Consider the following 12507-nt stretch of genomic DNA (forward strand, 5'->3'; position numbering starts at 1 on the left):
AATGATGTGGTACATATTTACAATGGAATATTACTCAGCCATAAGAAAGAATGAAATGATAAAATTTGCAGCTACATAGCTGGACCTAGAGATTCTCATACTAAGTGAAGCGACCAGAAAGAGAAAGGCAGATACCACATGAATATCACCCATATGTGGAATATAAAATATGACACAATATGTTATCTCTGAAACAGAACTCACAGACATAGAGAATAGACTTGTGATTGCAAGGGTGGCGGGGGGAGGGATGGACTGGGCGTTTGGGATCAGCAGACGCAAATTATTATATATAAAATAGATAATAAAATAAAAGACAGATAAACAACAAGATCCTACTGTACAGCATAGGAAACTGTATTCACTATCCTATAATAAACCATAACAGAAAAGAAGAAAAAGTGTCAAGGTCATGAAAGGCAAGAGAGACTGAGCCATGTCCCAGGCTAAAGATAACTACAGAGTTACAACAACGAAATGCAAGGGCTGAATCCTGAACAGGAAAAAAAGGACATCTGCAGGCAACTGACCAAATTAGGTAAGATTTACGACTGGTTAAGAGCACTGTACCGGTCTTTGGTTCTGTAAGACGTGAACGTTTGAGGAACCAGGTGAGGCTACACAGGAAATCTTTGTACAATTTTTTTTTGGTCACTCCTGCAGAATGTGGAAGTTCCCAGGCCACGGATTGAACCCATGCCACAGCTGTGACACCAAATCCTTATCTACCAGGCCACCAGGGAACTCCTCTTTGTACTATTTTTGCAACTTTTTTTTATATGCCTGAAATTATTTCAAAGCACAAGACATATAAAAGAGAAAACAGAATATCCTGGTTTGCTTTGTCTGGGGGTGGGCAGTGTGTGCCCAAAAATAGGGGTCATCTGCCTCCCGCTCAGGCACAGAGCTCTGAACATGGTGTGTGCTCGCCACATCTTACTGACTTTATTCCAGCAGCAGCTGGGAGAGGAGTAGGGTCTGTCTTCAAGAGGTGGAATGTATGGAGGGGGTTCTCCACTCAGCAGACACTGTCCGTGACCTTATTGAGCACTGGCCATCGTGGAAGCAGAAATAGAGAAAAGCTCAGACCTCCTAGGAGCAGGTGTGAAAACAGCTCATTCCGGTGCCATAGTGTGGTGGGAAACCAGGAAAGGACCCCTACTTAGGGTGGGCCCCCAGGAGGAGGTGGCTCCTGAGCTGAGCTTAGGGATCTGTAGGAGTTGGCCAGGAGGAGGGGCCATTCCAGGCAGGCAGGGCCATGGGACACTTACATAATTGGTAGCTTGGTGGGGGCAGGTGAAGAGGCTGGGTCAAGAGGGGCCTTGGGGCCCCCCTTTTTTAATGGCCACACCCTCAGCATATGAAGTCCCCAGGCCAGGAACTGAATCTGAGCCACAGCTGCAACCTACGTCACAGCTGCAGCAATGCAGGATCCTTAACCCACTGTGCCCCACTGGGGATCAAACCCGTGTCTCTGCAGTTGGATTCTTAACCCACTGTACCACAGCAGGAACTCCTGGGGCCTCTAGATCCTTCCAGGTAGGTCTCTTTCAAGGTGGGTGTGGAGAGCAACAGAGATATGGGGTGGGGGGCAAGGTTTCCGCCTCTCTTCTGGAAGCAAGATGGATGAGATAGCAAGGGGTTAAGTTTTGGCATCATAATGACCAAGAAATTGACATCAGCACCAGGCTCTGAGACCCCAGGTGGGGGTGAGGGAGGCAGGGGTAGGTCTAGACAGACACACAGGTGACACACTCCTTCACCTGGGGGGTCGAAAAGCAGGGAGTAGGTGAGGCTCGGAAGTGTAACTTTGAGCCTGTCCTTGACAGCAGGTGACCCTAGAATTCAGTGTCCGAATTGGGGATACTTGAGGAAGTGAAAGGAGGCACTAGGAATTATTATGCGGGGACCACCTATATTCAAGGTCATGGTACTCCTATGGGACTTTGACCTGCAGGGCATCCTCACTGCCTGGGTGGGGAAGGAGGCAGGTGGATACACAGGGACCACCTGCAGCCTTGAGAGCAGTGATGCAGGTGGGAGGTGAGTAGCCGGCTACCTTCTCAGGTGACCAGAGGGGAGGTGGGGTTCACAGCCCACAGCCCCTCTTCACTCCTGGGTGACAAAGGGGGAATGATGGCAATCGATCGGGAACTGCAAACAGGAAGGTGGAGGCAGGGGTGGCAGGTGGCACTTACCCGGGTACACCGTGGACAGAATGGGGCTCGTAATGGTACCTCCCCTCCTGGTGTCGCATGTCAAGCGGCAAGGGGGCGTGGAACGGTGGCAGAAGATGCTGTGGAACTGCAGAGGGGAAGAGAGAAACAGGATTTCAAAAACTTTGCCCCTCCCTCGAAAAGCAATTTTCAAAGGGCTTGAAAGCTCCATGAATTTCAGAGCAAGAGCAGTCAGGACGGGGGGCTCAGGGGTGCCCGGTTATCACACGCCTGCGAAGGGGGATGAATAAATAATCAAAGTCAGCCTGAGACCCCTACATCTTCCACATAAAAGATCCCCAACCGCGCTCTTGACAAAGACAAGCAGCCAAGCACTCTTTGAACTCGGGCAGATGACAGGTTCAGCCGCAAATCAGGGCTGACAGAGCCCACGGGCCTTGGCCCATCTCAGGCAGCCCCGGGTGAGGGCCTCCAAGACACCGCAGTCACACGGGCGGGAAATATTGACCTGGAACCATCTGCGGAGGCAGGGCCGGCTCCCGGCTGCGGCTGGCCTCAGGAAGGCCAAGTCCCACCAAGCTGCCTGTCCCGTCCTGCTGGCAGCCCGCAGTGGACACCTCTGTGGGTCTGTTAATTCTCCAGCTCTTAATGTTAATTACTGACCCCAAGGGCACTGGCGGGCACCTCCCAGGTGCCAAGGCCAACACGTGAGTCCTGGTTTCCACGGTGTGCCCGACCCCCGTCCACATTTGGCCTGCCCTTCACACATCATCGTGATAATTGTAGGATGCTCTTGCTTATTTAAAAAAAAAAAAAAAATCCTGGGAACCTTAGAGGCAAACATAATTATAGGCCTTAGGAAAACAAGGCTCTTTAAAAAAGTAGTTAGACTGGGAAAAGGGCTAAGGAGCAGAGGTTTCTCAGTCAATGCACACTCAGACTTAAGGCCACAGGCCAGCACGGGTGAGAGTGGAGTCTGCATGGCTCAAGAGTTTAAAGAAATCACATGGGTTTGTTTTCCCCACGCACAGGTCAGCCGAATGGCCAGCCCTACAGTAATAAACGCACACAGATAATGCTTCTAACTGCTTCTGTGCAGGCAGATCCTGGTACTGTATCGTAAGCGCTAAGAATTCTTTTTTTATTGTGGCAAAACATATAGAACATAAAATTGACCTTTTTTTTTTTTCTTTTTTAGGGCTGCACCAGCTGGAAGTTCCCAGGCTAGGGGTAGAACGAGAGCCGTGTTTGTGACCTATACCTCAGCTCACAGCATCGCCGGATCCTTAACCCACTGAAGGGGCCAGGGATCGAACCTGCATCCTCATGGATACTGGTTGGGTTCGTTATCCCTGAGCCCCATTGGGAACTCCCAGAATTTCCTTTTTTAAGGCTGAATAATACTCATTGCATGGATGTACCACATTGTGGTTATCCAGTCACCTGCCAACGGACCCTTGGGTTGAACGCTTATGAGATCTTAACAAGAGGAAAAATTTTCTCCAAACATTTAACATTCACTTTTACATATTTAATTTGGAGGGTTTTTTTGGCTGAGCCTTTGACCTGTGGAAGGTCCTGGGCTAAGGATCAAACTGGCACTACGGGAGCTGCAGTGATAATGCCAGATCCTTAACTCTCTGAGCCACCAGGGAACTCCCTTTACATATTTAGTTTATCTTCCGAATTCCACAGTCCTGACGCCCTCCGTGGCAACTGGGGATAGAGAAAGCAAATCTGCTCACCCTGATTCCCTCAATCTGCCAAACGCAGACTCCACACACCTTGGGCTCCCAGGAGACACGACAGGCATGTGGCCCCATCCCCGTGCTCGGGCGCTCCCTTCCAGAGCTGATGACTATAGAAACCACTGCTCTCTTCTCCCCACTGTCCAGTGTGCTCCGAGCAGGCGAGGCTGGGTGTGCAGCTGTGACTCTGGAAACAAGGACAGGTGGACCAGGCAGCCTCTGGGAGTCAGGGACCTGGAGCACGGCAGCTGCTCACCAGCTGCCCGGCTTTGAGTCCCCTCTGCATTTCCCTGTGTCCATCCAAAACCAAGTAGCAGTGACCACCCTTAGGGGTGCCATGAAGATAACATGTTCCTGCAGAAGGGTGCCTGGCCCAGCACCTGTGCACATAAGAAGCACTTTGCCCGACTTACCAATAATATCTGGAGCCTCCCTGGTCCATCATCAAACTGTGACTATACCATCCACTAGCTGTGGGGCTTGGGACAAGATGCGCCCTGCTCGTTGCAGACCCTGGGGAGGGCAGAGGGCCAGCACTGGCCTGCTTACAGCCTTGGAGACAAACTGGGCTTCCCTGAATCCTCAGGGGAGTCAGCAGGGAATCAGTGAGCATCTCCCCAGATGTGCAGGGAAGGGTCTTTGTGGCTCTGTTTTAATGTGGCCAGATGGACCCCATTACAGTATGATTAACAAAAGAAACATGGCTTGCTTCTATCAATTTCTGAACATTTCCCTGCCTATCTAAGAGCCCCTGGAGGCAGCTGGCAGAGGTATTACTGTACCCATTTCACATATGAGGCCAAGGGTGACTTCAGCCCAAAGTCAGGGGGCTGAAAGATGCCAGAGCCAGGAGGGCAACCCAAGGCCCCACAGAGCAGAGCCGGGCATGGGCAGGGACATGTTACAATGGCTAGCAGCTGGAGTGTGGCAGTCCCCGCCCAGGTCCAGAGGGCATGTGCCTCAGATGGTCGTCCTTGAGGAGGTCGGCTGTCTCTCGGGGCTTTGCTTATAGCATCTCCCTTAGTTTGACCACCATCAACCCTGTTCTTATCCCCATTTCTCAGGAAAGAACATCGAGGCTCACAGTGGCATGCTTCTACCTCTAGGAGATCAAGGCTCAGGCAATGACGGCTGGTGTCAATCTCCCCTGATTCAGACCCAGCACCAAGCAGGCCCTCAGCAATCAGGGCCTCTGAGCGTTCACTTCCACCCCAGCAGTGGCCAGTGCTGGCCCAGGATGGAGGGCTGTGCCTTCGATCAGCTAGCAGCGGAAAGGGCTAGGAGCCCAACCTGGGGATCTGCTGTCCAGACCCCTCCCTCAGAAAAACGACCCAGTCCATTCACACCCCCAGGGGGCTATGTCTGGACGGCAGTCACTGTAGGAACAGCCCTTCGTTCGTTCATGCATCCTCCTGATGCTTGCTCTGCAGCAGCGCTGTTCCAGGTCCTGGATGTGTGTGTTCACAAAGCAGCCCACATTGCTGCCGTCACAGAGAACCCCGGAGAGGAGACAGGTAGTGGGCAAACCAGAAATGCCTTGATGCCATCATATCAGGGCGAAGAGGCTAAGGAGGAAACCAAACCAGGCAGGGGAAGAGCTCTGTAATTTCAGCACAAAGGCCACTTGGGCTGGAGCAGAGGGGTGGAGCTATGAGAGACAGAAGAGGTCCCTCTGGTTTTTTTTTTTTTTGGCTGTGCGAGCAGCATGTGAAATTCCTGGGCCAGGGATGGAACCGGAGATACAGCAATGACAATGCCAGATCCTTACCCTGTTGTGTCACAACGGAACTCCTTGTCTGGGATTTTTTTTCTGGGAGATTTGGGAAGCCCCCAGGGATCCTGAGCAGGGAATCGCATGCTCTGATGAAACTTTTCAAAAGGACACAGGAGTAGGGTCAGGCATGGGGGCAGGGTGTGCATCAGCCAGGAATCACTGACTGGCCCTGGGACTTTGGGGACATCATGTCTAGGTCTCGTATTATCCTTCTATACAATGGGGGTGAGACAGCTCCACGTTCCTTCCTACCAGAACAATGCTGCTGTGTGATCACCCCCCCCCCCCCCGGGAAGAGCCACGCTTGTCCCAGATGGTGACTCACTGAGGCTCCAGGAGGGATCCTGGACAGGTCCCAGATGGGGCTCTGGATGCAGGCACTGTTTCATTTTTATGGTCCTCCCTTTAAAACTCACTGACCTGGCAGCCCTCGTGAAGAGTCTCAGCCCCCAGCCCTAAGCCCTGTCACCTGAGCCCACCTGGAGAAGGACGTCCTCTCTCAACCATTTCTGGGGCCAGTTTTGCAGCCCAGATAAACTGAGGGATGATGGCTGATGCTGGTTCATTTCTTCTGGGCCAGCATGGACCCTGGATGGAAACACTCAGGGGGGACCCTCTACCCGGAGCCCCTCAGCCTGGCCAAGGTGGGGGGCAAGTTCCACTCTGGATGCCTCCGAGCCATCACTGGGTCCAGAGGCCATTGGCAGCCCAGGGACTTAGAAAGAGGAACGTAAAGAACAAGGTGGCCTTCCAGTGACACACTGAATGAGATCCGTCCACACATTGTTTTCATTCTGGGCTTTTTTTTTTTTTTCAGTTAAAAAAAAAAAAATCCAAACGAAATCATGTCCTTCCGCCATAGGGGAACACACACATACACACCATATGCCATTTCAAAGAAATCTCTCTCTTTTTTAAGTTTCTGAGGAAGAAACTCTAAGATGAGACTTCTCTGGCTCGCCCTTCTCCCTCTGACAAAAATGCACATTTGTTTTTGAGCCTACACAGAAAGACTGACAGTTTGAGGAGCGGAAGATGGTGGCGTGATGGCTTTTTTTTTTTAAACTCCAGAATTTTTCCACATTAAGGTTGAAACGTCAAATGCTCCTTGGCTGGTGGTCCCGGGGGAGGGGACATTTAGTGTCGTCAGTGTCCTTGGTTTAAGGATCTTGCCATGAGAGTGAGCAGGGCGCTGAAAGGGGGCAAGGAGGACCTTCCCTGGAAGCCAGGCTCTAGTTAATGTGCCGTAAATAAGGACTCTGGCTGGAGAGGATGGGGCAGAGGGTCAGCAGAGGCTTCAGACAAAGAATCTGGGTCATCGAAACGTGCCCAGGCAGCCAGGAGGCTGGGGGAATTCTCCTGGGATGAAGTCATGTGTTGCTACAACAGGGAGGTGCTGCCCTGAGGACAGGGCTTAGAGGCATAGCCAAGGGACCAGCCTGGGAGAGGCAGTCAGGCCCCAGGAAAGACTGGATGAGTTGGGGACACCCTGGCCCTCTGAGCTGTCCAGTTCCTAGAGGTCAGCCTGGGCTCCAGTTACTGTGGTCATTCCCATCAAGGCTGGGGGAGGGAACAGGACAAGAGCACATGGACTCCAAGCCTGGGACTGAGAAAGGGGTGGGTTTTGGCAAGAAGAGCTGTCCAGCCCTGGCGCTGACCGAGGGAGGGAGTTTCTGGAAGGAGGCCTGGCCGGATACAGGGCTAAGTGACAATGAGGGACACTTGTCTCAGTGCAGCCCATGGAGCCTGGGCAGGAGGCCAGAGGCCAGGACAGGGCAGGGATCCCCGTCCTTCTTGGGCAGCTGACCATGTACTTGAGTTGCTGTGTAGGAGGCTGGGGCTGCGGCTGCATGAGGGACATGCGAATGGGCTCTGGGTGGCCTGATGGATGGCTCTAGGACCAAGAAAGGGCTTCCTGACCCCCAATGTCTCTGGAACTATGAGGGACTCTGCTTGGGATTCCCCATTCGTGACTAACTGATCATGTTCTTTTCCCTTACAATTCTTTGCATCTTAAGAAACAGCCAGTACAGAAGTTCCCATCGTGGCACAGCAGAAAAGAATCCGACTAGGAACCAGGAGGTTGCGGGTTCAATCCCTGGCCTCGCTCAGTGGGTTGAAGATCTGGCACTGCTGTGAGCTGTGGTGTAGGTCGCAGACGAGGCGGCTGTGGAGTAGGCTGGCAGCTACATCTCCAATTCGACCCCTAGTCTGGGAACCTCCATGTGCTGCAGGTGCGGCCCTAAAAAAGCAAAAAGCAAAACAAAACAAAACAAAAGACATACCCAGTGCAATTATTTCACTATATATTTTTTTTCTTTTTAAAGGAAATGGACCTTTGAAAGTCACGGAAACAAATTCACACTAACATGCAAATGACTTGCCAGGTCACTTCCCCTTGATGGAAGGACAGGGAAGCAAGAGACACCTGTGTCTTTGGAGAAGGAAGAGGCTAGTGTGGAGGAAAAAAGCAAAACGAAACAGCAGAAGAGCAGGCTTGAGGTCAAGCTTAGTGAGCTTGACAGCCAGACTGAAATCCGCCTTGCTCCTGAGTTGTCCATCAGTCAAATGACAATTCTAAGGGGCTGACCTGTCCCCATGGTCTAAGGAACTTGGGATAAGAGTAGAAAGTAGGTGAGCCACACATCCAGACAGACTGGGTGTGAAGCCCAGTTCTGTCATTTGCTAGCAAGTGACAAGGGCTCTGAGCCACAGTGTCTTCATCTGTAAAACAGGATGACAAACCCAAAGGTTGTGAGCATATTACAGGGTCAGCACAGAGCAGGGGCTCAGTAAGTGGGAGCCCCCTTCCCCATCTCTGTGAATCCAGGAGAAGTGAACAAGAGTCACCTATTCCCCAACTTTTGGGGTACAGGACACCAAGATGCATCAGACTAGATCTCAGATGCGCCATCATCAGGGGACGTGTGCGCTATGGGGGCCACTGCCTCAGAGTGGGGAAGGGCAGGAATGATGGGCCATGGGCTTCAGGGGCACTGCAGGAAGATTCTTCTACATGTCTGTCTTGCTGGACACGACACAGTTATCCTTGCTGAAGCCACTGCCACTCCCCCCCCCACCCCCTGCCTCAGTTCACGGGCAGGAGGCTCAGGCTGGCCACTCCAGACTCCAACAACCCCCATGATTCTTCCCCAGTATGTGCCGTATTGCCCCAGACCAGATACAAAGGGGAGGCAGTTGCAGGCGGCTTGATGGTTCCAGTGAACACTGTTGTGAATTTTGTTTAAAAGGTAGCTTTTAGCAATGAGATTCTGCTGTGTAGCACTGGGAACTACGTCTAGTCACATATGATGGAGCATGATAATATGAGAAAAAAGAATGTATACATGTATGTGTCACTGGGTCACCTTGCCGTACAGTAGAAAATTGAAAGAACTCTGTAAACCAACTATAATGGAAAAAAATAAACATCATTATCAACAAACAAAAGGTAGCTTTTAGGAGTTCTCTGGTGGCTCATGGAGTTAAGGACACAGCGTTGTCACTGCTGGGGCACAGACTTGATCCCTGGCCCAGGAACTTCTGCATGCCATGGGTGCAGCCAAAAAAAAGGGCACGACTTCCTCCTCTGTCTTCAGCTACATCTCCCTGGGCTGCAGCAACAACTCAGCTCTTGGAAAGTCAGTGGCCAAAGCCCAAGGCAGAGAGGTCCCAAGCAGGTGATGTCCCCATGAGCTGGAGGGTGGGGTCAGAGGACAGGGCCTCATATGATCCAATTTCCTGGCTTCAAACCCAGCTCTCCCCTCCAGGAAACAAGGGGAGATCAATGGCCTGGACTGTGTGCCTCTGGGGAGGACTTTCCCAATAGAGACAAGAAAGCTACCCTCTACTCCAAGCCCAGTGCCTGACTCAGTCAATTCAACTGCTTAACTCTTCAGGGACTGTGAGCATGAAGGTGCTTTGCAAAAGAAAAAGGATTAATCATTTGCGGAAGGGATGGTAATCAGCACCTTTATTTTATTTTTGGCCACAGTGGCTTGATGTGGGATCTCCGTTCCCAGACCGGATATTGAACTTGGGCCGCAGCAAGTGAAAGCGCCAAATCCTAACCACTTGACCACCAGGGAACTCCTGACCAGCACTTTTGTTTTGTACCCTGTTTAACCTGGAAGATCTGCCAGCCCTTGAGCTGTTGCTGGATTTGAGCTCGTGGTCTGAGTGGCTAAAGTCTCTGTTTCAGCCACTGAAGCTGGGCTCCTCTCGAACCCTATGCTCTCTCCCATCCCCATGGAGAGCCCAGACCCACGCCTCAGGGAAGGTGGAGCTCAAGCCTCCCCAGAAGGACCAGAAATGACGACACCAGCTCCAGTCCAGAAGAGACTGGATGCTCCCTCCCTCAGCACGCAGGTTTGACCTGGAGACAGGATGCAGTTCAGACATGTTGCTCCTATAGCCTGGCCTTGACCTGCACAGGCTGCAGCCCCCACCGGGTCCAGCTCATCAGCTTCCTCAGGAATCCACAGCAGAGCTGCCCACCACCCAGCCTAGAACTCTTAATCCCTGACCCATCACAGCCCGGAGGATGGAAGTCACACCCACAGCCCTCAGCCCGTCTAAGTCTTCCGCTCTGTCAAAACAGGGGGCTGCTGCTCAAGTGCTCTGGAGGCCCCAGACAGCAAGGAGCACCACCTGTGCCCACAGGCAGTGCACCGGGCACCTCCATGGAGGCCGTCTGCAAAGATTGAGAGCGGGGTCCATGGGCACAGGCTGCCAGATGGCCTCAGAGTCAGGGAAGGGAGATTTCCTTAGGACCCAGGGCAGCCAGGAAGGCTCCCTGGAAGAGGTGGTTTTGGAGCTGAGCCCTCAAAGGGCCAGGACTGGGAGAGCTGGACAGAAGTGGGAGGATGATGGGTTCCTCAGGCTGGAAGGCAATGTGGATGAGTCCAGGAGACTCACTAGCGCCCTCACATGGAACTGTACCCAATGAGTGCTAGCAAAAAAACCACCGGACCCCTCCTGTATTTTTTCTTTTTTTTCCCTCCTGGCCATGCTTACAGCATGTGGAAGTTCCTGGGCCAGGGACTGAACCCATGATACAGCAGTGACAGCCCTGGATCCTTAACTCACAGAGCCACCAGGAAACTCCTCTCTTTCTGGGGCCTCTCAGGGCTTCAGTGATGGGATACAGATATCCACCACAAGAGACACGATGGAGCACCTTCCAGGAGCTAACCTCAGGGATTCTCAGACCCGAGAGTCACCCGCTGGCTTTGTTAAAACACCACTGCTGGGCCCCACCTCCAGAGGGGTGGCCTCAGTGGGCCTGAGAATCTGCATTGATAAAAAGTGCCCAGGTTGAAGTTTCCACTGTGGCTCGGCAGGTTAAGAACCTGACATAGTGCCCATGAGAATGATGGTTCACTTCCTGGCCTCACTCAGTGGGTTAAGGATCCAGACTTGCTGCAAGCTGCAGTGTAGGTTGCAGATGTTGCTTGGCTCTGGCATTGCTATGGTTGTAGCATAGGCCTGCGGCTGCAGCTCCGATTCAACCCCTAGTCCCAGGAACTTCTGCATGGCACAGTGCGGCCATTAAAAAAAAAAAAAGTGCCCAGGTGACGCTGACAAAGCTTGCCGGGAACCCCACTGGGCAAATGGCTGGCTTGTATTAGCCTTTTTACTTCCAGCACCTGCCTGTAGCCCCAGAGTTCCCACTGGGACCAGTAAGTAATTAAGAGATGCTTTCCTATTTGTGTCTCTTTTTGTGCCTACTATGCATCGTACTAAGTGGAGAAGAATGTCTGCAGCTGGAGAAATTCAGCCGGGTGTTGAGAGAGATGACCCTGGTGTGACATCTGAATCCTGGTGTCCATGGCGCCATCTCATTTACCAGGGCTTCTGAGCACTGGCTCCAAATGGCTGGAGGATCATAAGAAACGCGACCCCGTGTCTGTGCTTTTCCAAGTACGGGAAGGAAGGGGCAGGCAGGGCTGGAGAAATCATGCAGGTGGCATCTGTGCACACTTCCCTTCACTGGGGTGGCCTCGGCCCTGTCTGAAACCTGGTCTCAAAAGCCAACCCTTCCGACGTGCGGACTCAGAGGGCCCAGGCCTCTCCCGGTGGAAACCAAGTCATGGGCCGAAGCAGCCCCAGAACTGGCGGAAGAAAAGCACCGAATCCAGGGAAGCCTCGTTCCTGCAGGCAAGCCTGATGCAAATGATGCTGTTATCTGCAATAATAATCCCAGGGATAGGCTGCTTCCAGAGGCCTCTCCTGGATGCCCAAGCACTGCCCCGCAGGAAGCCCTTAATAAGAATAATAGTATCCTGAATGGCACTCTAGAGCAAGCAATTAAAAAGCGTTTTTGTCTCACTTGGTGCTGGGCAGGGATAGATGGGTGGGAATGAAAATCAGACAGGAAATTCCAACACCACAAGCTGGCTGATGTCGGGTGGGCTGAGGCCCAGGCCGCTCGCAGTCAGGCTTGCCTCCTCCCAGGACTTGGCAGGAACCAGACAGTGGCTGGGCCCACCCCACAGCCACGGCTGGCCTTTCCAAGACGGTGTTGCTTGACAAAGTAGGACAAAATAGCTGCCGGGTAGGGAGAGGACACTGGGCTGGGGTCAGCACCAGCGCCCCCACGGCGGGCGGGGAAGGGGGGCAGTGCCCCGAGGCTGATGTGCAGGGCGGAATGGGGAGGCAGGCAGACAACAGTGAGCATCCCGTGGCTGGACCAGCCCTGTAGTTGATTAGATGCCCCAGGGAGAGGCGGGATCCACAGCATCTTGGGACCCGTCCTTCTCAGCTACAGATGGAATGTTTATGTCGCCCCAAAATTCTTATCTTGAAA

At 52.6% G+C, this 12507-nt stretch overlaps 1 protein-coding gene across 4 annotated transcripts in view; it reads right to left on the reverse strand.

Annotated features, from left to right (window-relative positions):
• GLI2 (GLI family zinc finger 2) overlaps positions 1 to 12507 on the reverse strand; it is a 267745-nt gene that overhangs the window by 64018 nt on the left and 191220 nt on the right. For all 4 annotated transcript variants that reach the window (XM_005671643.3, NM_001315712.1, XM_021074615.1 and 1 more), the window contains 1 exon segment: positions 2199 to 2304. In XM_005671643.3, the coding sequence (XP_005671700.2) occupies positions 2199 to 2304 (106 nt within the window).

The sequence above is a fragment of the Sus scrofa genome, chromosome 15, assembly GCF_000003025.6.
Source record: "Sus scrofa isolate TJ Tabasco breed Duroc chromosome 15, Sscrofa11.1, whole genome shotgun sequence".
Classification (NCBI taxonomy): domain Eukaryota; kingdom Metazoa; phylum Chordata; class Mammalia; order Artiodactyla; family Suidae; genus Sus; species Sus scrofa.